This window comes from Aedes aegypti, chromosome 3, assembly GCF_002204515.2.
Source record: "Aedes aegypti strain LVP_AGWG chromosome 3, AaegL5.0 Primary Assembly, whole genome shotgun sequence".
Taxonomy (NCBI): Eukaryota; Metazoa; Arthropoda; class Insecta; order Diptera; family Culicidae; genus Aedes; species Aedes aegypti.
The window spans coordinates 286,992,938-287,016,525 of record NC_035109.1 but is presented as its reverse complement, the minus strand read 5'-3'; the positions used below and the strand labels follow the sequence as shown (position 1 = coordinate 287,016,525).

The 23,588-nt window shown below is 37.7% G+C and overlaps 1 protein-coding gene across 10 annotated transcripts in view; it reads left to right on the top strand.

Moving 5' to 3' along the window:
- Window positions 1-23,588, top strand: part of LOC5572723 (myosin-IIIb) — a 396,695-nt gene that overhangs the window by 346,430 nt on the left and 26,677 nt on the right. For all 10 annotated transcript variants that reach the window (XM_001660491.2, XM_021851363.1, XM_021851359.1 and 7 more), the window contains 8 exons: window positions 11,085-12,886; window positions 12,950-13,094; window positions 21,401-21,551; window positions 21,608-21,900; window positions 21,965-22,239; window positions 22,298-22,463; window positions 22,522-22,807; window positions 22,865-23,519. In XM_001660491.2, coding sequence (XP_001660541.1) covers window positions 11,085-12,886; window positions 12,950-13,094; window positions 21,401-21,551; window positions 21,608-21,900; window positions 21,965-22,239; window positions 22,298-22,463; window positions 22,522-22,807; window positions 22,865-23,519 — 3,773 coding nt within the window. The remainder of the gene's footprint in view (window positions 1-11,084; window positions 12,887-12,949; window positions 13,095-21,400; window positions 21,552-21,607; window positions 21,901-21,964; window positions 22,240-22,297; window positions 22,464-22,521; window positions 22,808-22,864; window positions 23,520-23,588) is intronic.

Genomic DNA, 23,588 nt, shown 5'->3' with positions numbered 1-23,588 from the left:
AATGTTCTGTTCTCAAAAAAAAAAAAAAACTAAGAACAATTTTTGACAAGGGCCTATAGTGAAATAATTAGCTTTGTTACAAAAAGCAAAAGAGAATCCAAACTTTTTTTTAACGTAATGATCGACTGGATGAAGCATGAGAACTCCAACATTCATACGTATCTATAACATCAACTGTTTCCGTCATTTAAAACCAAAGCATTCGAAACTTTGCTTTCATAGCTACCTATTTGTCTTTTAATTGCACTAGGCAGCTAGACAATTTGCTTCAAACTGACTTGAGGAAATTGACTGGCAATAAGGCAATTTTTTTGTCTTTGCTGACTTTAATGCCACGCATCGATCATGGAATAATTCACAAAGCAATTCCAAAGGCAGAATTTATACGATGAGTGGGTATTTCTCTATTAAATATCCTGATAGTGTCCTATTTGTTTCTCCTCTTCTAGAGACTTTTCTACAATTGATTTGGTCTAAACCGACTCTAGTCACCTTTGTAGCTAACTGGATACTCACGCTGATTTTGATTCTGATACAGATTTTTGGCCTCCAGATCGCCCATAGTGCAGCTTTGAGCTTGGAATTCCCCAGGCTACCGAAGACCATGATGCTCGCGCGTATTCAGTGATGGTCCAGCGATCTCCGTCATGGAGGAGAAGGAAAAAAAATCGGTTTTCGATTGCCCATTCGCAGCTCTCACCCAACGAGAGGAGCCATTTGGAGGATGCCCTCAACCAAGTCCGATATCGGCGCTTTTACTTGATTAGTGGTGCAAACTTTCTACGGGCCTGACAGTCAACGGAGAAACATCTACGTGCGATACGCACCTCAACTTTTGGTGGAAGGAAGGAAGTCATACAAAGTGTGAAGATTTGATCCGATGCAATGCTCGGTTTGTTTGGGTGTAATTGTTCAAGCCCATCGTTGATGTTGAAGGCAATGATTGGACACAACTCTGTCAATGCAATTTTATGTCCGCAAATCATGACTCGGTTCAACTCTAGCCCTTTGTTCGTTGCTTGTGGTAAACATCCAAGCTTGAATGAAGATAGGATTTCTCGTAATTTGTAGTAATTTATTAAAGTTTTATTACCCCCGCAACGCATGAAAGATGCGACGTAACTTGGGTTTGCTTTTAGTGGTTTACAGCGATTCCTTATTCGGCTTTTAAAATCGATAGCGAAAATACGTCAGCAGTCAGTGGAATGAAATTGAAACGGTGCGAGTTTGACACTCTAAGTTTTTCATTTTTACAAAATTGCTGCTGGGATAGGGTTTTCAGACAGTCTTCTGGAAAACAAATAAATATCGATATTGAAACTTATTTTGGGTATCAAAAGCACAACAGGCAGTATAACGATGAATGTAACATGCATTTTATTTCCCGCATTTAGAGTGATATTCAACTAAGTGATGACGATTCGAGATGTTTATTGGAATACCTAAATGTAAATAATAATTGATTTTGGTACTATACCATTTAATTCCAACTAGAGCTTGTACTCTTTGACAGATACGTGAATTTCGAACTCAAATGTAAGACGGTCTTATAGTTGAGGTCGTAAAACGTGTATCAGTCGAAGGATACAAAATGTAGTTAGAATATTCAATGGTATAGTAGTAAACTTAGGTTTTATTGAATAAAGTGTTGACTTGACGATTTACTGAAGCATTTGTGGGCCACATGGCTACCCAAGTAACATAAGTAGCTGAACAAAAGGTTATATTCAGCTAAAATATACTTAACAGTCGATTGTCCGGTTGGGTGACAAAATGTCGAAAGACAAAACGTCGAATGCCAAAACGTCGAATGCCGAAACGTCGAAAGGACAAAACGTCGAAGGGACGAAACGTCGAATGCCAAAACGTCGAATGCCAAAATGTCGAATGCCAAAACGTCGAAAGACAAAATGTCGAATGCCAAAATGACGAAAGAATAAAACGTCGAGGAGACAAACCGTCGAAAACAAAAAAGTACGTGGATGTTTGACAAAACGTATATCTTTTCGAAAAAAAAGGTGCGAAATAAAATCGATAAAAAGAAGCATCGAATCCCAATACAAAACATTACATTCTTTTCCAATTTGATCACCGTGATACCGCATTTTTGAACTTGGTTTGAAAGGGCCAATGAAAAAAAAAATCCTGTTTAAAATAGCCAAAACATGCCAGAATTGTATGGTAGTATTTCAACAAAATGCTAATGTTTAAATAAAACTATCCATTAACTGTAGCTGGCATTAAATGATGTCGTTGTAAATTTGATCCTTATTAAATTATTCAACGCGGCTTGTATTTTCCTCATTTTTTGGTGTTTGAACGATTAAATATATAAATTATCTACAAAACAATCAATATATAGAAGTCGATTCAAGGATACATATTGAAAAACTAGCTAAATATCCTGATGAATAATATCTGCTTACGAAAAACATACGAAAAAATTGGTTCAATTGTATTCAACAAAAGAATGAGTAAATTTTAAAAGAATAAAAAAACTCACAAATTGTCAAAAATTTATTTATGAATTTGATGAAGTTTTCTTATTATCATTTCTGTATTTAAGTTTTAGTTATATGAAAGTTACCATACCTCTTTCAATATATCTTCACTATCACACTCAACCAGTGGCATTTCCCTGTTTTATCACCAAATTTGTATCTAATGAGTAGCAATTTGTTTGTAAATCGTAAATTATTAGAGTTATAGGGTTTCACGTTCCGAAAGCTCCCCACGCCAAACGCCCTGAGACCCGGAACCAAAAGAGGTCTTGCACACCCACCCAGCAGACGGCAGTGGCTTAGACCAGCTGCCTTGGGTTTGAGCCGGTTCCCTTCTGGAACCGAGAGGTTCCGGGCCGACAAATTTAGAGTCTTATACTGGCGCCCAACGTGGGGCCCGAGCGATTAGACTTATTTTTGAATTCATAGAACAAATAATTAAAAGTGAGCATACAAGTCACATCTGCACTCATTACCTTCATCTGATAATCCTATCATATCCTATATCAAGCTTCAAAATTTGATTTTCGCCAAGCCTCTCTGCTTCCTTTTTCGTCAGAAATGCATTTGAGATTGTCATTTTTCTGAAAATTTTCCCCATGTATACTTCGATGGAAATACAATATTTTTCTGTTTCCAACGGCGTTCGTATCGCAACCTTTTTTTCCTTAGCAACGCAAGTTATCCAAAAATAACTGCTTTCGACGTTTCGTCTCTTCGACGTTTTGTCCCTTTCGACGTTTTGGGATTCGACATTTTGGCATTCGACGTTTTGGGTTTCTACGTTTTGTCTTTCGACATTTTGTCCCTAAACCCGATTGTCCAACTCTTGTTTCACTTATATGTTTGGTGGGTTTGATTGTCATTTAGTGTGAATGCAATTTGAGTTGGAAAGCAGCAATGGAAATAAATACGATTCAAATACCGTTGACTACAAGATTCTGATACTAAAACATGTGGTTTGATATGAGCATTGATGACCCTACAATTAGTAGTTGACCAGAACAATCGAAGTTGCTCAGAGATCTAATGAATGAGCCTTGAGACTGGAGTCATCCATCCTCACTGCAGTGCACTATGTACAAATAAAAAGCTCAAAATTTCCAAAGTCAAAACCGGCAGCAGTAACGTCCTTACTGTAATCGAGGAATGTCATGAATTAAATCAAATCCCTCTTGACAATCCAAAAAACTTCAACTTTACTACCGTTTTGAATCATATTACGGACAGCTTCAAATTCCGGACACTCTAGTTTGTATGGGAAACATTTCAGACGAAATGTTTCAATTTTTGCTGTGCAAAAGTTCTCACTTTCAAGGCTTGTTTTAATAAGCTTTTTCCATAGAAATCTATGCAAACTGATAGTATCTGACTGCCTTAGACGTCTCTTTAGCGGCTTGACGACTTAAACTGATGGTTTGACTTTTCTAATAATGATTTCCATGAGCTGTCCGGAATTCGAATCAAAGTGTCCGGAATATGAGGCAAAAGTGAGAAAGCGTCCGGAATAAGAATCATGAAAAGGCCACACATTTAGATTTATTTAAAATTATTGAAGTTGCAGAAGCGTATTCTTTACCCACCATTCGGAAGTTAAGGGTTTCCGACGCTCGATAGCGCTGAGAAATCATACAGAATGATTTATTTTGTATGCTCTATGCTGAGTTATACTTCACTAAGGCCTTAAGTGTCCGTAATATGAATCAAAACGGTAGATGAAGGTGCGTGGTTTTCATATGAAAGCTACACTACAGTTGACGTGCCGAACTAGATTTTCTTACGCCGGATAAACTTGATACAAAGTGGATTTAGTTTCGCTCGTTATTCTCATTTGTAACCTAAATACATCCAATCATAGACTGACTTCAAATTCCACCACTGAGCATGTATTTAGTGAGAAAAGCCATGTATTTTTAAAGGCACCTAAAAATGAAAATCATTATTAAAATAGAAACAACGAAAATAATTAAGGCTCAAGAATCCATCATTCAATCATCAGCAATCATCGAAAACTAAAACCCAGTTTTTTCGTTCAAATTTAAATATATACTCATGAAAATCTATCATTGCATTACAAATAGTAAGTGCCATGCAATGATAGATTTTCATGAAAATTGCTTCGATTTTGAGCGAAAAAACTGGTTTTTAAAACTTTGAAAAACGATGATGGTTATTTTCCTCTTAAAATGTTTGAAACCGATCGGTGAAAAAATTAGACATTTGAATCAGTAGATAACAGCCTACTAAGCCACAGCTATAAAATCGGTAGGCAAGATAAATCAAATGTAAACAATCCCTCGTTGTTTTATAGCGATTGTAAAAAGCTGGATAAATTTCTTTTCGGACCACTTTTCAGTTTTTTACGATAAATGATCACGATATCGTTAGATAGAAGCATTGCAGAGGTGTTTTTTTTTTGTTGGCGAAATTATTTATGAAAAGGATGACCGATGAAGTGAGATAAGCCTTTTAATAAACAACAGTGTAGAAATGTAATTTGCCTTTACAAAAAGCGAGTTCCTAAGCTGGTTACGTAATCGTAGCCAGTACAAATGTTTTTACTGTACGGGAGACATAATAGGGTCCTAAAGCCCTGTCTCAATTTTAGTTCCAAACGCTTAAGTTTAGGGCAGAAACACATGTTTACTCAATTTTTAATTGATTTTCATTGGTTTAAGTACAAAAAACATTTTTTTATGATTTTGTCACACCTTTTGGTTTAAACTCAAATGTTGGGTATATTTTGTTTTCCGTGTCCCTTCCGAAATGTCAGATAGGAACAACCCCAGTGTTCAAACTATATGCCCTGTGGCATTTTTGTCGAAAAAGTGAATGTCAAACAAGATCACAAGTGTCAAGGTTCATATTCGAAACCATTTTTAAAATTGAAGTTTAAAAATGTTATAGCCGTTATTTGAGCTGGAAAACTTGCTAAAGTAGTTGCAATAACATGCTCTTTCGTATTATTAAATAAAAACAAGAATTCATTAAACATTTTAGGACCCAATTGACAAACGTCACAAGTTTTCCAAGGCTCTTCGACAATTTCAACTACAACCTTATCAAGCACTGCCTAAGACCCAACACAACTGATCCTGCTTCTTTCTCTACATGCAACCATGTACGTTTGGTTGGAGTAAATGACATTACAAGCTTTTCTTTGTTGTCCCTCTTCAAGATAGCGAAAGCCTGCTCAACTGCGCTGCGATCGATTCCAGTAAAATCATCGCCGGCAAAGTCAAAAAGTATATACATTAGAATGCACACTGGGCCAGGAGCAGAATTTAGCCAGACAAAACCTCTAGCGCTTTAGGAGTGCATTTTTTCGGGTTGGTGTCAAAGGAGACTTATCTTGAATTTGTTTGTTCTTCAATTTGATGATAAAAGTTAGTTGGAAATTTCGCCGCATAGATGGCGCTGCGATGCAAACTTTTTTGTTTTGCGTCCTAGAGCTTTTGCGTCTTCGGCAATGTTTCAGAACGTGTAAAAATACGACAAGTTGTCGAAGACACCAAAGTTCTAAGACTTCAAATTACAAAGTTATGGTAAAAAATATGTAAATCACTTAAATTTTACGTTTTTTGTACTTTTTACATCAAAATCGTAAAATGTTTCATTTTAAAAACCATTCGTCGCTTATTTTCGATAACATGCATATATTGTATGAAAAAAAAAATCATTTTTACATAAATATTTGAATTTATGAACAAATTATTGTAAAAATATCATAATTTTTAACATAACTTTACTAAAAGTTGCAATATTTTGCAAAAACAATGATCCGAAATACGCTATATTTCATCTACCAAATGTCAAAGTTTGCCGTATGTATATTTTCATATATTTGGGATATCAAAATTCAAATAAACATCTTTTTCATATAAATAGAATAGACTTATCATTAATTTTATCATTGTACTACAAGATTGTTGATTGACACATTGCGTCAGTAAAGTTTTATTAATCAAATACTTTTTGTTAGTCAGGTGTTTCAGTATATAGATATTTTCATATTGTTTAGTGGCTCTTATGTCATCTCCAGCAACTGTCTAATTAGAACTTCGCTGTGACCTGCTATAATGCATTTTTTACTTCCTGTTATGACCGTGTCGAGACAGTTCTCTCTAACATAAATCACAATTCACAAATCAAAAGTATCAATATAAAAGTATTTGATCAACAAATCTTAACTGACGCAATGTAGTACAATGATAAAATTAATAATAAGTCCATTCTATTTATATGAACAGATGGTTATTTTGAATTTATTTTTAATTTAATATATCAAAATATACATATGGCAACTTTTGACATTTGGTAGATGAAATATAGCGTATTTCGGAATATTGATAAGTTTCCGCAAAAACTTGCAACTTTTTGAGTAAAGTTATGTTAAAAATTATGATAATTTTACAATAATTTATTCCAAAATTCAAATATTCATGTAAAAATAAGATTTTTTTTCATACAGTACCGTAAGGACGCCCTTCACCGCTCATGACGCATTTGTTCAAAAACTGAACGAACTTTCGCAACAAAAATTACCATCATGTATCAGCATATCAAAATGGATTGTGTTGGAGTAGAATTCATTAAATTTTATGTTTCATATATGTTGGGAAAAATAATGTTATGCTGTTTTAGGTAGTAAACGCAAGTTAATCAATGATTTTGCTATGGAAATTTATAGAATGCCTCTTGACCGCCATGACTTAATATATCGTCTCATACTAGTACAAAGGGGCCAACCAGTCAATGAAAATATAATATTTCCTACGTGAGAAATATATAGGACCTCACACTTAGGATGAGCGGTGAATGGCTTCCTACACATGTAACATTGTCATACATGTTATTCGGTAACAACATATATTTTTCACAAATCAATTTATTATCAACAAATAATAATGTTTTGTCATGCGTCTAACGAAAACTGTGATCAAAAGTATCGAAAAACCGATTATTGACAGAATTGAACACTCAGAAATGCTGTTAAATGAGCGGATGGCGCCCTTACGGTACATGCATGTTATCGAAATTAAGCAACGCGTGGTTTTTAAAATGAAACATTTTACGATTTTGACGTAAAAAGTATAAAAAACGTAAGTGATTTACACATTTCTTACCATAACTTTGTTATTTGAAGTCCTAGAACTTTGGTGTCTTCGCCAACTTGTCGTATTTTTATACGTGCCGAAGACGCGAAATCTCTAGCACACAAAACAAAAAAGTTTGCACCGCAGCGCCATCTATGCGGCGAAATTTCCAACTAACTTTTATCGTCAAATTGAAGAACAAACAAATTCAAGATAAGTCTCCTTTGACACCAACCCGAAAAAATGCACTCCAAAAGCGCTAGAGGTTTTTTCTGGCTAAATTCTGCTCCTGGCCCAGTGTGGAATGTAATGGTGAATAGTAAATTATTGCTGTGTGCGTTTGGAATGAAAATATCAAATGCGGGAACACCAAACGCGGTAAGATTTTTCACAAGGAAGGCGAAGTCAAAGATAGCTTTTCTTTGCTAGGTGATTAATTTGTGGTACCGCATTTGGAACGCATTTGAACAAGATTTGCACGTCAAACGCAAACAGCAATACAAACCTCATTTTTTTATCATCAACAACAGCCTACTAGATAGCAAACTTCGTCTTGCCATCTAGTAGGCTGTTGAAAAACGCTGTGATTCACGCCGCACAAAATGACAATTCAGTTCACTCTCATTTTTCCTACTTTCCCGGTGAATATTCTGGTATTTTTATTCGCACAAACACCTCGAAACCCGTGACAAACAAAATGGAGAAAGCAACATTCAAATTCTTTGACCCGTTCGTAAGCCATTTCGTGACATACAAACACCATTCCATTTTTATTTATATAGATAGATAGATGTAATATCACATACGAAGTTTTCACCTCGTATACAATCCCTACACTTGATTGTATATATCAGCTTAATCAGCTTTTCCAGTTGATTTTAAAACATTTCCTACCACAGAGAGATGCTCGTCACTGAACCGAACGCGACCTTGAAATCAATAAACAGATGACAATGAGTTATATTAAAGCAAAGTACATGGTAGCAGCTATAGTGACTGGGAGTCCAAGTGATGTTGAAACGTTGGTAGTGCTTATTGGAGATTTGTTTGAAGTTGTTAGTGTTTCACGTGCAATCAATATTCTGTTGTGGCTGAGAAAAGAATACGTTAATTTTAACGTAAAGTCCATATCCGGTGGAAAACTAGACGTATACATCAAGAGTAGTACCAGATGTATAAAGAATCTTATATTATTAGGCAAAATAAATACGGCAGACATCGATGGGCTGATCACATAGTGTGAAAGTCAAAAAATAAGTTGTAAATTAATAATATTCAGCATTGCATGTTTCACTTTTATCGAACATAATATCATCATATTATTAAAATTTATTTACTGATGTTAGCCATATAAAACATACTCAAACAACTGGTAAGTTATAAGTCAGTTGCAAATATTTATAACTATAATAACTTGAACAATAATGTACTAGTTGAGAACAGTTTGTTCAACTTTTTGAGCGATTTTCGAGGCTTTTTTCAAGGCTATTGTGTTATTTCAATATAAATTACATTGAAATTTTTAGTCAAAAACTTAAAATAAATATTTCTTAACATTCCTCCTAGAGATTTTTTTTTAAATTGGCTCAGAGGTGCATAATGAACCCAGGAATCGAGCTCTGTACTCAGATTTGATGGACATTTTTTTTTTTCATAATAACGGTCTGTCGGGGCACCATGTCTGTACTAGCCGTCAGGGATAACGTCGTATTGCCACATAGTAGACTTTGTGATTAAATGTCAAACTCCAATACAAATTGACAGTGTTTTTTTGTCTTGCTAGTTCGAGTTTCTCGGTGAATATCTACAACTTTTTGTAGCCATAAATACGTCGCAACACTTTACGATCACAATAGTGGAAGAATCTTCCTAAACCACCCATGAGAGCTAAAGTAATTTCGTGACATACAAACACCATTCCATTTTTATTTATATATGAATAATTCTCGCAGAAGTTAACCTGAAGTCGATTTCAGCCCAATAATCAAGTGGTCCTTTTTCGCAAAGTACACCTTTTTCGGAAGAATTAGATGCCCATGCGTCCATGAGTCCTCTCATGGCGTAGGGATAACGCGTCCTAACTAGATATCAGGTCACGACTCCCTTCGAGTCTCACTGAAAAGACGTGTTACTTTTGCGCAAAACTTCTTGTCCATTTAATCCAATTGTAAAGTAAATGTAATGTTTAGCTTTTCGGTAGATGAAAATTTGGTTTAAATTGATTAAAAATATCATTTTAACAGAGTTTTGAAGTTACGACACAACAATTTTCTGAACTCAAAAGGGATAAAATCTGTTTATGATTTCTGTAAACTGATTTCATTTCATCTAAAATTCTTCCAGAGCTCACGAATATAATTAATAGATTGGATCCAATAACAAAAATGAACGTTATTGTTCGAATTATTGGATTTCATAGCATAAATCATTGAAAAACTGGCATTTCTCATAATTTCACCAGGTTTCATGTATGTCCGCCAATAAATTATTCAAATGTACTTTATTACATCTGAACATCATAATAAAGCAATTCAGCAATCAAATAGAGCATTAAAATTTAGTTGTGAATGTTCTACGGTTATTTTTTATAGGTGTACGAATATGGAATATGGTGAATTAGACACAAATTCAATACTTTTCCATTAATCCAAAGGTGAATGTAAATGGAAACATTTTGTGATTGCCAAATAATAGATGACACCTTTTACCTTCAATATGGATAAAGAATTTTTAATTCAATACATCATTTAATAGTTTTTCACTAACTTGATGTGAAAACAGTGGCCTGTACGCATATGAAATTGGGTCACTGTAGGTTTGACAATTATGCTCTTAGGGATGGTACACAAATTATGTCACTCTAAATTTCAACATTTTTGACCTCCCCCCCCCCCCCCCCCCCTTTGTCACGTTTGTTGTATGATTCCTCCAAAAATTTGGTAAGGCTTGTCACGCTTGGCTTGACCCCCTACCCCCTTGGAGCGTGACGTGCTTTGTGCATGACCCCTTATGGGCAGTATAATTATTAATAAACACAAATTAGATCCAGTAAATGATTTTTGGTACATTTTAAAGAACTTCCGAAGAGGATCCTAGAAGTTTTGTATTAAACTGTGAAACACCTACCTGGAAATTGTAATCTCTATAGAAGATTGAATGTCTGAAATTATTTCACATCGTTTATAGAACACCTCTTATTTGCAAATAGTAATAAAAATCAATTGTTAATCCCTAAAATAATCTAAATTCATGATAGATCCGGTACAATCGGTTCTAACTATCTATTCCATAGTGCTCAAATCGACCGAAACAGCTTAATTCACTTCGATCGTATCATCAGCAGCACCATACATTTTAATTCTGTTTAATTGCCCATGTGTGGCATTATTGCAAAGAAAAAAAAAAGAATTGCGTGCCTTAGCCACCCCGTGACTCGATTAGTCCACTGATCTAATAGCCCCAACTTTCCGTTTCTGTTTTTCCACAGCTATGCACCGGTGGTTCGGTTACGGATCTGGTCCAAGGTCTACGCAACCGTGGATCCCGGCTGACCAACAATCAGATTGCGTACATTTTGCGTGAGACTGTGCACGCGTTGGTATTTCTTCACGAGAACCATTGCATGCACCGGGACATCAAAGGCCACAATATCCTACTGACGGAAAATGGACACGTCAAGCTGGTGGATTTCGGCGTTAGCTCGCACCTGGCAGCCACCATGGCCCGGAGGAATACCAGCGTTGGAACGCCCTACTGGATGGCACCGGAGGTAATCGCTTGCGAACAGCAGTTGGATCAGTCGTATGATTCCAGGTGTGACGTGTGGTCTATCGGGATCACGGCAATCGAACTGGCAGAAGGTGATCCTCCGCTCTGCGAATTGCATCCGATGCGAGCTTTATTCCAAATTCCAAGGAATCCTCCTCCGAGACTTACCCACCCAGAAAACTATTCCGCCATGTTGTCGGACTTCATATCCGAATGTTTAGTTAAGGATCTAGAGCAAAGGCCATTCTCGAAGGAATTGATCACGCATCCATTTTTGAAAAACGTGGGACCACATGTCGATCAAGTACGGTATGAGTTGAAAACCGAAATACAGAAACAGCGATCGGATGGTAGAGCTCCCCGTCAAGCGGAAGCCACTACCAAATATGGCAAACTCAAGTCGGACAGGAAATCCAAACCGCAGAAAATGTACATAGATGACTTGGCGGCGCTGGATGTCCTAACGGAAGACACCATTGTCGAACAGCTGCAAAAGCGATTTGAGAACAATCAAATCTATACATATATTGGCGACATCCTCGTGGCAGTGAACCCTTTCTCCAAACTGGGACTCTACACCACCTTCCATCAAAAGAAGTACAGTGGCAAGACCAGATCGGACAATCCTCCGCACATCTTCGCCGTTGCGGACGCAGCTCATCAAGCATTGGTCCACCAAAAGCAAAATCAGGCCATCGTCATCTCCGGCGAAAGTGGTTCCGGTAAAACGGAAAGCGCCAACCTTCTACTGAAACAGTTGGTGTTTCTCGGGAAAGCAGTTACCAGAAATCTCGAAGAACGCATCCTTCAAGTCAATCCAATCATGGAAGCTTTCGGCAATGCCCGAACCGGTATCAATTCAAACAGTTCCAGATTCGGGAAATACCTAGAACTAACCATGGCTCGCAGTGGGAAAGTGAACGGAGCTCGCATTTTCGTTTACCTTCTGGAACAGAGTCGAGTTGTCAAGCAAGCGGAAGCGGAAGGCAACTTTCACATCTTCTACTACATGTACGATGGTCTTCAGGCGGAGAAGCGTCTGGAGGAATACTACCTTCACCCGTCGTACAGAAAAACCCACCGTTACCTACAGGAAACAGCGACGTTACCTAAAACCAACGTTGAACGTTGGAAGCAACTGTTGGCAAGCTTCAAAGTGCTCGGATTCCGGGACGATGAAGTGGACATGGTCAATCGAGTGCTGGCAGCGATCCTTAACCTAGGAGACATGGAATTCGGCGAAATGGACTCCAACGACAACACCGATAGTAAAGCTAGGGTAATCGATGTAGCGCCGATGCATCGAGTTTCGAAGCTTCTGGGCGTGGAGTCGGCTGATTTGCTGGAAGCGCTGACGTCCAATTCGGTGGTAACGAGAGGGGAGACCATTACCAGGCATAACAACGTGGCGGAAGCGTGCACGGCCAGGGACGCTATGGCGAAAGGGTTGTATGGGCGTTTGTTCGATTGGATGGTCAATCAGATCAATTCGCTGCTAGTCCATAATAAACCGAATAACAAGTAAGTGGTTTCGATTCTCTGGTTCGATGGGGTTTGATTCTGAATGTGTCATTTTATTTTCAGTCCCGAACAGTTGGCAGTTGGATTGTTGGACATTTTTGGATTTGAGAATTTCAACAAGAATTCATTTGAGCAACTCTGCATCAACATCGCCAACGAACAAATCCAGTATTACTTTAATCAGCACATCTTTACGTGGGAACAACAGGTGAGAATGAGTTGATATTGACTAGGGTAGAAGTATCAATTATGGCAATGGTTGGAACAAAAAGAGATTTTTATTAGTGTTTCACTAGAATATAACGACCAATATTCACAGGAATGATAAACTTTTTTGATTTTGATGATAACTAAACCTTGATAAGAACATTTGTGCGATAAGCTTCGAAAAATGAACATTTGAAAATTTTGCCTTGCTCATGTCACCTCTTCAGCAGTTTGCTAGAGGACACCCGTGACGAAATTTATGTTTTCATTCGCTAAAACTACTTTAACCGAACAAATGAACCAATTTAGCCGGTGATCATTGAAAATAACCGCTTTAAGTCGGAAACCATGTCATTTCCACTATGGCGATAACTCGTACAAAGAGTATTATGGCGATACTCTAGAGGCGATTTGTTTACATTTTTTGATCAGTGAAATAAAAGAAGTAAAGCTGTTCTAGGGGTGACTTCCACGACGGGACGATTCGGTAAGGCATTATCTTCAAGTTTTGTGCTCAATAACTAGGATTTTTCAATCATACGTTCGAATACGTTCGCAAGCGGCAACAGCTCAATTCTAGGTAGATAGGATTGTTTCAGCAATACTCGATTTTTTTAATTTTCGCTTTTTTTTTTCCAAAATTAGGCACTGAAAAGGTAATGTGAGTTCATTAATGCTGTTTTGTATCATATTTTGAATTTTTACTACATTTCGACTCCTTTTCGAAAATTCATTTGCTCCCATGAAGCTATTGCGATAAAATGATTTAATATCTATTTATTTAACGTTCAACGATCTATCATCGTCACCATCGGTTTTCGAAGTCTATAAGTACTTTCCAGATTAAGGATTAACTTTTAGTTATTATAAACCCGTCTAGGCTTGAGTGAACTACAACTCACACCGCTCAGCAAAGACTTACTGGATTTTGTTTAGTTTTTTTCCAGTATATTCGTACACATATCTAGTTCCTAAAAGTGGCCAAAGGAATTCTGGAATGTTCATGTGACCAGAGTTATTACTAATTTTAGTGAGTCACTGAATCAGGTCTAGTGAAAAAAGTGCTGTGCTTTAGTGCCCCTGTTTGTAGGCAAATTTCAAATCACAGATAGTATCTGGAATCGGCTATTATGTGGTCGCTATATAAAAGAATTTCAATAAAAACGCATCAATGTGAACCTTTTTAAACACGATTGAATTGGATAACCATGTTTCCTGCATTTAATTGATCCTTCATCCTTCAAATGGCTATTTTTGTTTTCACGGAACACTTGAGGTGTTAACTATAAACTGTACAATTTGTATCTAAACATCTGTGCTAAGCTTATGGGAACGTATTTTTGTGAACTACGGTCGAATTTCGTTGCACTATCTTTAGGTGGGCTTCGTTTCAATTAGGCTCCGGTTAGGTGAGCTATACTGCCGTGAATCACAAGTTGGTCCCATTGAGCTTGAGCTTGATTGGTCGCCCGTGGTTGCTACTCCAGTATCGCCAGATCAGCTGCACCTACACAAGGAACCAACCAGATGACTGCTTGGGATTAACAGGCACCCTCAGTGTATAAGTGCTGGTGATCTCCTATTTTTAGGCAACAATGGTGCCTGTTACATCAGAATGCAGACCAATGAGGGGAAGGAATTGATGATGCATTCAACTGGCTCCCACGGTTGACCGTATATACCACTGCGTCAACGCCATTTCATGCGAGAAGGATGAAAGGGTGGGGTAATTTTTATGGCAGAGAGGCTTGCTGGTTTGGTTAGCAAACTGCCTATGTATCAGGCATAAAAGAAGGCATGCTATAATGATAAACGAATGGAAGTGTAAGGAAACGGTTTATTTCTCTCCGTCTCGGGTTCTAGCAAATGCTATGAACTGTGATAAATACATCAACTGTGCTATATTAGTCAACTGTGCAAGTTAGTCCCATCTCTAAAAAGTAGGTTTCGAAAAAATGGGTTGTGAAGTTTCCAAACTCGTTTTCTATACGAATTTTCAAAAAAATCTAGAGGATTTGAACATGTTCATACCGTTTTGATTCATATTACGGACACTTAAGGACTCAGTGAAGTATAACCCAGCATAGAGCATACAAAATAAATCATTATGTATGATACCTTAGCGTTATCGAGCGTAGGAAGCTCTTATCTTTCGAATGGTGGGCAAAGAATACGCTTCGGCAACTTGAATAATTTTAAATAAATCAAAATGTATGGCCTTTGCATGATTCTTATTCCGGACGCTTCCTCACTTTTGCCTCATATTCCGGACACTTCGAATCGAATTCCGGACAGCTCATGATAATCATTAATGGAACAATCAAATCATCAATTGAAATCGTCAAACCACTAAATAGACATCCAAGGTAGTTGGGCATTATAAATTTTCGAAGATATTCATGGAAAAAGCTTACTAAAAAGAGCCTCGAAATTGAGAACTTTTGAACGGCAAAAATTGAAACATTTCGTGTGAAATGTTTCCCATACAAAGTAGAGTGTCCGGAATTTGAAGCTGTCCGTAATATGAATCAAAACGGTATCATAATGAAACTTTCACAATCTGCTTTTCGCTTCGATAGCTTTCCGAGAAAAATATGAAGATGAACAGAACACGGTTTATTTTTGACTTGCTGTTTTTTTTCCTATTTTTTCGGACAAAATCTTACTAGCTCATCAGTGCAGCTGAAAGATTATTGGAAGATATGTTGAAAACTGAACTGAAATCAATATGGACTAAAATGAAGATGGGACTGACTTGCGATTCACTGCAGTATAGCCCACATCAAATGAAGACACACGTCTTTTTTTTGACGTAAAGTTTGATTTATTTCGTGCAACGAACAAAAGTTGACTGTTTTATGTTTGATATCTACTTTTCGATAATTGGAATGATTAAGTATTCAACAAATATATAGCAGGTTCTTTTGCGAATTAAGTCCGAGTGTTCACATCGAGTACACTCTAAACGGCCAAATGCTCTTTATTTATAATGTTCAATATCAGATCTTAATGAATTATGGAAATTATAATGATGATCATTTCACATAAATAGAGATAGCGTAGTATATCTCCAAAAAAATAGCCCTTGTTTACCAGACCTGAAACAGTGACTCACGGAAATAACTCCGGCCACATGAACATTCCCGAGGTTCCTCTGGTCACTTTTGTACTAGATACTTATGTATACGAGTATGCTAACAAAATATTACTGCAATCCCTTAAGTCTTCGCTAAGCGATGAGAATTTTAGTATTTTTGCTTTCATTCAGGCCTATACGGGTTAATTGTCAGTCATGGGTTTTAAGAAGCAAATTTCACTTAATATAACTCTCAATTCAAGCAAATTAACATCAAATTTAGTAAGCCAGTTATTATTCTCTGCTTGGGAAATTAAATCTGGCCTGAGTTCCCGAACAAGTTGCAGCTCAAGCTGCAACGAGTTGAACTCAATTATTACTATATGTGTACCAAATAATTTTCATAGCTCTCAAGGATGCAACCGTAATCATAGAGGTTGCTTACAGCTGTCACTATGAAAGTTTTGTTTAACCCTCTAATACCCAAATTTTTATTTTTGATCTAATTTATCTAATATAGTTCTTAACACGTTTTGGGCAATGATTTATTTTTATTCGCAAATCTATAAATTTTGGTTTTTGATTTTTATCATTTTTATTTTTGAACATCCCTATCCCTTTTCATTTTTTCTTAGAGCCTCTTCTAATTACTGATTTTTACCAATAATAAAACATCAAGTTTTTACGGTACTTATGCAAATATTAAATTTTTAATTTTTTTTCTGGATTTTTTTTTATTTTTCGTGTAATTAACGGAAAAGCAGGTTTGAAATTATTTTAATACCACCAAGCATTTCTTTTGTGATAGGTTGATCGTAGAAAAATATAAAATGTACGATTTTGTATATTACACGTTAAATGAACCATATGCAGGTAGGTTATATAAGAATACAATTTTTCAAACAATTTTCAAAAATACAGAAAAGTTCTAAAAAGTCATAAAAAACTTTTTTTACACTGAAAATATATATTGTTTTATATGACAAAATCGTTCGTTTGAACTACGAAATTATTCGTTGTTTTCTGCAACAAAACAGTTTCGTAAAATGTATGCAACCAGCTTCGAAATATGATTCAAGCTCGTAATCAAAACAAACAATGATTGTTATAATGTACTAAACATTTCGTAATCGAAATTCGTTTGGTTTGTATTCAGAACGAAATTTTATACGTGCTTCTTCATACCTCCCTCGGCTGCGGTCGTGTCATGTTGTATTTTACGAAATGTGTCTAAGAAACCTTTTAGTTTCGTAATACTAATAATTCGTAATACGAACAACGTTATCGTACATCTACGAATTGTATATCGTACATCTTACGATTATTTCGTAAAGTCACTGAATCGCGAAATTCTGTCAAGTACAAATAATTCGTACTATGAATGAAAATAGCGTTATATGTACGAAATCTTGTTTTACGAAATGGATTTTGGAAAAAAATACGAAGAGATGTTTTCAGTGTATATGCGTAATAAGAGTCAAGGTTTAAGCCAAAAATAAAATCATTTTTATTTCCGAGCTACAAAAAATACACAAAATTCCAATGTGTACCCCGTCTAAAGGCGGGGTTGGGTATAAGAGGGTTAAAGGCTCCCCCAAATCTACGCGACTTTTTACGGCGACAGCGACAAAAATCGTCGTGATATCGTTGTTGTGTCGCTGCAAGCACTCTTTTATGAAACCATCTTGACGCGATGCGCTCAATAACCAGTGCATGCAGCGAAACATTAGCGAAATCGCGACGTTTTTTTTTCGCTTCCTCAAATCAACGCGATTTTTTTCAGCGATAGCGACGAAAAATCGCTGCGATTCCGACGTTGTGTCGCTGCGAGCACTCTTATACGATACTATCTAGACCAACACGACGAAAATCGCACCGAAATCGCGCCTCCGTGCCCGGATAAAAAATACAATACAAAAGCAATATAACGTATTGTAACAGTACCATTCAATATATTGGAAATACAATACAATATATTGTAACATACAATACAATTACAGTACAATATATTGTTTTGAACAGTTCACTGTTTGTTATATGAGATTTTTGCAATATAATGTATGGGTTGTTAAGTATCGTAACAATACAAATCTAGATATTTTTTCATACATGTATTTTGAAAATACAATACGATATATTGTTCATGTATTGTCTTGATTAGCAATTCGTGTATTGTTGTACAATACAAAAACAATTCAACGAACTGTATTTCAATTAGTAGTGAAAAGTATAGAATTCGTATTTTGTATGGATTGTCTCCCAACTTACAGGATATTCGTGCTAAAAGTAGCAAAATAATTTTAATTCCTATAGAAGTAAAGATATTTATCATGGTTGATTCGTCGTTACAGCTAATGTCAAGTGACTTCTACAAAACTGCTCATTTTTACTTTCTGAATATTTTCATCCTACTTTTTTTGCTCTCTGAACTTTTTTTGTTTACTTCTTTCAGCCAAGCAGGGAATGTCTGAAAACTCAGTGCAGTGCCAAAAACATGCGTGCCTAGACTGGCCCAGCTCAGTATGGGAGAAAAATAAAGTTAGTAAATTCCTCGCGGCACCCCCCAGGATTATTATTTAGGGTTAGTGGAAGACTTCCTGAAAATCTCAGCTCATTTGGTCGTATTATGAGCTGGCGCAATTGAATTGAAGTTAATATGCGATTTTCAGCTCAAACTTATGGGAAATAGAACATCATCTCCTGATTGGGTCACGATCATTGTTGATCGCGTTCAATTAAACTCAGAATGTCAAAAACATTACTTGATACCATAGCGAACAATATTGTAGAAGGTTGTATGACGATTAAAATTGAGAATGTTGGTGTTTTAACTATCTGAAGTAGATTTGCAATAATGCTTGGTATTTCTTCAACACAACTGGGTGGTAGCCACTAAGCGTATCATAGCCACCTATGACGCTGGGCGAGCTGCGGCACAAGGTGCATGCATATAAGTGATTGTACGGGAGTGCTGATCTTAGCCTAACTTTCAACAACTGAAAGGGTAATGAAAATGAGCTTAAATCCAGATACAACCTTCTGCAACTATGTTCATAAGGGTATCAACTAGTGAATTTGTCATTCTGGGATCAATTGAACGCGATTAACTGGTATTCGGAACGAAACAGTGACATAGGGTCAATTTTCAATATATTTGAAACGTATATTCCATACAAACTTCAAATTGAATGCGTCAGCTGGGTGAGCAACCAAATGAGTTTAAATTTTGAGAGAGCATTTTTCTTACCCTAAGGGACATATCTAGGGGGTGCCCCGTTGATTTTTACAACTTTTTTGTTTATGGGCCAGTCTAATGCGTGCCACTCAGAAATTGATTGTGCGTCTACCATTCTTTGCGAGTAAACTCAAAGCAAGGCGCAGGAGACAATAATTATTTGTTTTTGTGCGAGACAAAGCAAAGCACAAGCTCTACTCTTTCAGTCTCTTTCGTGAAAGCACAAAATCCACTCTAGAATATTTTCAATAAAGTATGCTTTGAAAGCGGACAAGCTTAATAAGGGCCCATTCACAAATTTCATGACGCTAGAGGGGGTGGGTGGGTGTCCTAACAATGTTACAGCCCATACAATTATTTAATAATATTCATACAAAAAGCGTTACAAGGGGGTGGGTGGGTGTTCAAAATGGTCAATTTCAGCGTTATGAAATAAATGAATGAGCCCTAAGTGCTTTGCAAAATCTTATTGTTGTGGATCTTGACATATTTGGTAAAGTCAGAAACATAAGGTGGTGACGAATTATGTTCAACGTGTTTAAGAGTTTTGACAGTAACATATTAATGAAATGAATTCAAGTGAATTTGTTAACGCGTGTACGAAACGCAAAGTGTGAAAATGAGACAACTCGATACCATGCATCCCAAAGCACATTGCGAGTCAGCACAGCCAGGGTGCAGTCCAGAGAAAAATACTCCTGCACGTCTCTTTAGAATTTTGGGTGCTAGCTCGCAGCAGCGCGTGTAGCACCGTAAGAGATTTGAGTCGCACCCCATCCCTGCAGCCAAGCTACACAGAAAAAAGCAACAGTTAGTTTACGCGAAAATAGGAGTTTGACTAAAATTGTAAGGTATACAACCAATAAAAAACAATACAGTGTTCTGTTACAATATATTATGTTGTTTATGAACTGTATATTCAAACAAGAATAATGTTGCTTCGACATTCAATAACAATACGCTGTATTGTATCCAATACGTTATATTGTACATTAATGGTTTACTTCATTCACTGAATGGTACGTTTTTATCCGGGTGGCTTGGTCACGCTCATAAAATTGTGCATGCAGCGAAACATCCGCGGCAATTGTTTGTCGCTGTCGACATAAAAAATCACCTTGATTTGGGGGAGCCTTTACTTCGTATAAAAATCACTTACGTACACGTCTTTGCAGGTTTAGGAACTTAATGAGTAAAAAATGCAACACCACCGCACATTTTTGAGTAATGCGATTTGATAATGCAATTTGATCCGTTTAGCGACCACGACATTGACAATATTTGTATCGTCAATACTTTTCCGCGATATTTTCACTGAGTTTAAATCGGACCAGCCATGTTAGCTTGCTCTGCACAAAAATCGATTAATTTTTATGATTTTGATTCAAACGAATCACCTAAAGTTTCCAATCTCGGGATCATTTCCCTGGAAACGAGATTTCCCGGGAAATGATTTTCTGTTTCCCGGGAATTCCGTATTTTAATAAAAACAATTCTATTATCAAACAAAAACCATCGCCCAATTTACTTTTCATATCATTCCCATTAGTTGGAATCTAGATCTAGTCTTATTAGATCACTAATTTATACAATCAACTCTCCTTTACTCGATATTCGGTATCTCGATATCGACATAGAGAATCATAGTAAAAATTGGTTTCCATGTCCATGTCGGCTTCGTTAAGTTTTTTATTAAACAAATGAGCCATTATATACACACACCACTGGTAAACTAGTCACCTATAAACGTATGTATGATGACAATTGATTGAAAATTGAGTGTGTCTGATTGGGAGCGGAAGATATAAGCAACTACAGCTACAAAGTACGATGAAAGGGATGGTCATTGAACCACCAAAATACCCCAGGGTTTATCTTTCAATTTACTTGACAATTTCTCTGAAGCAATATCATAACTGAGGCTTCACGATGAATCTGAGAAGAGCTCAATCTGTAAAAAACTCTCGTATATAAATACTTTTCGAAAATATTTCAGGAATACATGGCCGAAGGAATTCCTGTCGATTTAGTGGAGTTCGCGGATAACCGTCCTGTACTGGATATGCTCCTTAGCCGACCACTAGGGCTGCTGGCTCTTCTCGATGAGGAATCCCGTTTCCCGCGATCGAACGATCGGTCTCTAATCGGTAAGTTTGGCTTCCGGTTATTCAACGCAGTAATTTTCACCACCACCCAATTGCAGAAAAATTCCACAACAACATCAAGTCCAAGTTCTACCAGCGACCCAAATCGGACGCCGTGTGCTTCGCTATTCACCATTTTGCAGGTCGCGTCGTCTATCAGGCGGACGGCTTCCTGGAGAAGAACCGAAACTTCCTTCCGGCGGAAATCATCCAACTGATCCGCCAGAGCCAGTACGACATGATTCGGTTCCTGTTCCAGTGCCCCATTACCAAAACGGGCAATCTGTACTCGGCCATCCAGGACACCGGATCGCGCCAGAATGTGTCCAACTTTATCAAAGTTGATACGAAGGTTGTGTTGCGTTACGGTGGTTTAATGTGTGAAGTTTCTAACTTTTATGTTCCCACCATTGCAGGAAAAGTTCAACTCCCGCGGACTAGCATCGCAATCGAGAGCTCAGCAAACGGTGGCCACCTACTTCCGGTACTCGCTGATGGATCTGCTGCAGAAGATGGTCACCGGTACACCGCAGTTTATCCGGTGCATCAAGCCGAACGACATGAAGGCTGCGAAGAGCTTCGAACCGGTCAAGGTGCTGAAACAGCTACGCTATACCGGCGTTCTGGAAACCATTCGGATCCGTCAGCATGGATTCAGCCATCGGCTGGCGTTCGCTGAGTTCCTGAAGAGGTTTGTGATGATCCCTTCATGTTCTGTAAAGTGTTACTTATTCCTTATTATTCTGTAGATACCACTTCCTCGGCTACGGATTCGAGGAACGCGTCGTCGCAAGCCGAGAATCGTGTCGTTTACTTTTAGTGCGTCTAAAAATGGATGGATGGGCACTCGGAAAGTCCAAGGTATTCCTTAAGTATTACCACTTTGAGTATTTGTCCAAACTGTACGAAGAGCACGTAAGTACACTAAATGGAATCTGAAAGATTCGATAACAACCAGCTGTCTTCTCACTAGGTCCGAAAAATCATTCTGGTGCAAGCCTGTGTTCGCCGTTGGCTAGCCAAGGCGTTCATCAAGCGGGAGAAACAAATGGCAGCGCAACGAGTGGCGCGCAGTGCTGTTACATTACAGAAGCATGTCCGAGGCTGGCTGACCCGTCGCCGTATGAACAAACTGCTTAGGGAGAAACAGGAGAAGGAACGGATTGAGCGGGAGCGATTGGAAAAAGAGCGGGAGCGACTCGAAAAAGAGCGAGAACGACTGGAGAAAGAGCGGCAGGCTAGAGAGAAGAAGAATAATGGTAAGATGTTAACATTTAAGAATCAAACTTATAACTTAACCAATCTGTTCCTTACAGAACAAAACAAAGCCAAACAGGCATTCGCCAGGGCTAAGCTGATCCACCAAATGTCGAACAGTGAGCTCATTAAACCATCGGAGAAACATTCCGTAGACATGAACAACAAAGAGAACGAGAAAGCAGCTATCGTCATTCAGAGCTACTACAGAGGATACACGATCCGCAAAATGAAGCTTACTCCTGAGCTGGAAGCCAAAACCAAGTACATCTTAGGTATTGCCAAGAATCGCGTTGAGGCTCAGCGCATGATGCAGAAGGAGGGCTTCTCCAAGGAGGATGCTGCGCGTATAATACAGAGATTCTATCGAACCCACAAGAGTAAAAACAGTAACAAGGAAGGCAGTCGAAAGAAGGGACCGGCTCCTCAACCAAGCAAACCTCTCTCGGCCAAAGATCAACAGGTAGACCTCATAGCCTTCTCTCAAAATGTTCACATGTTGAACCAAGAGATTCACAAGAATCTACGCGCCACCAAAACCGGAATCCCACTGGATGCCATAGAAAAGCTCCCCAACGACTACAAACGACCGCCAGGTTTTGTGCTGGTGCCAGGTCTGCTCGGAACGGTCCCCGGTGGTGAGTTCACCAAGTACAGCTCGTTCCGTAGTTCTGGAGACTGTGATCACGAAATGACCAAGGAGCTGATTCAAAGGTAAGCCCAACTTTTCGCGAGTTCCAATCCAGCTACAAAATAAATCACAACATGCCTTGATTCTATTTT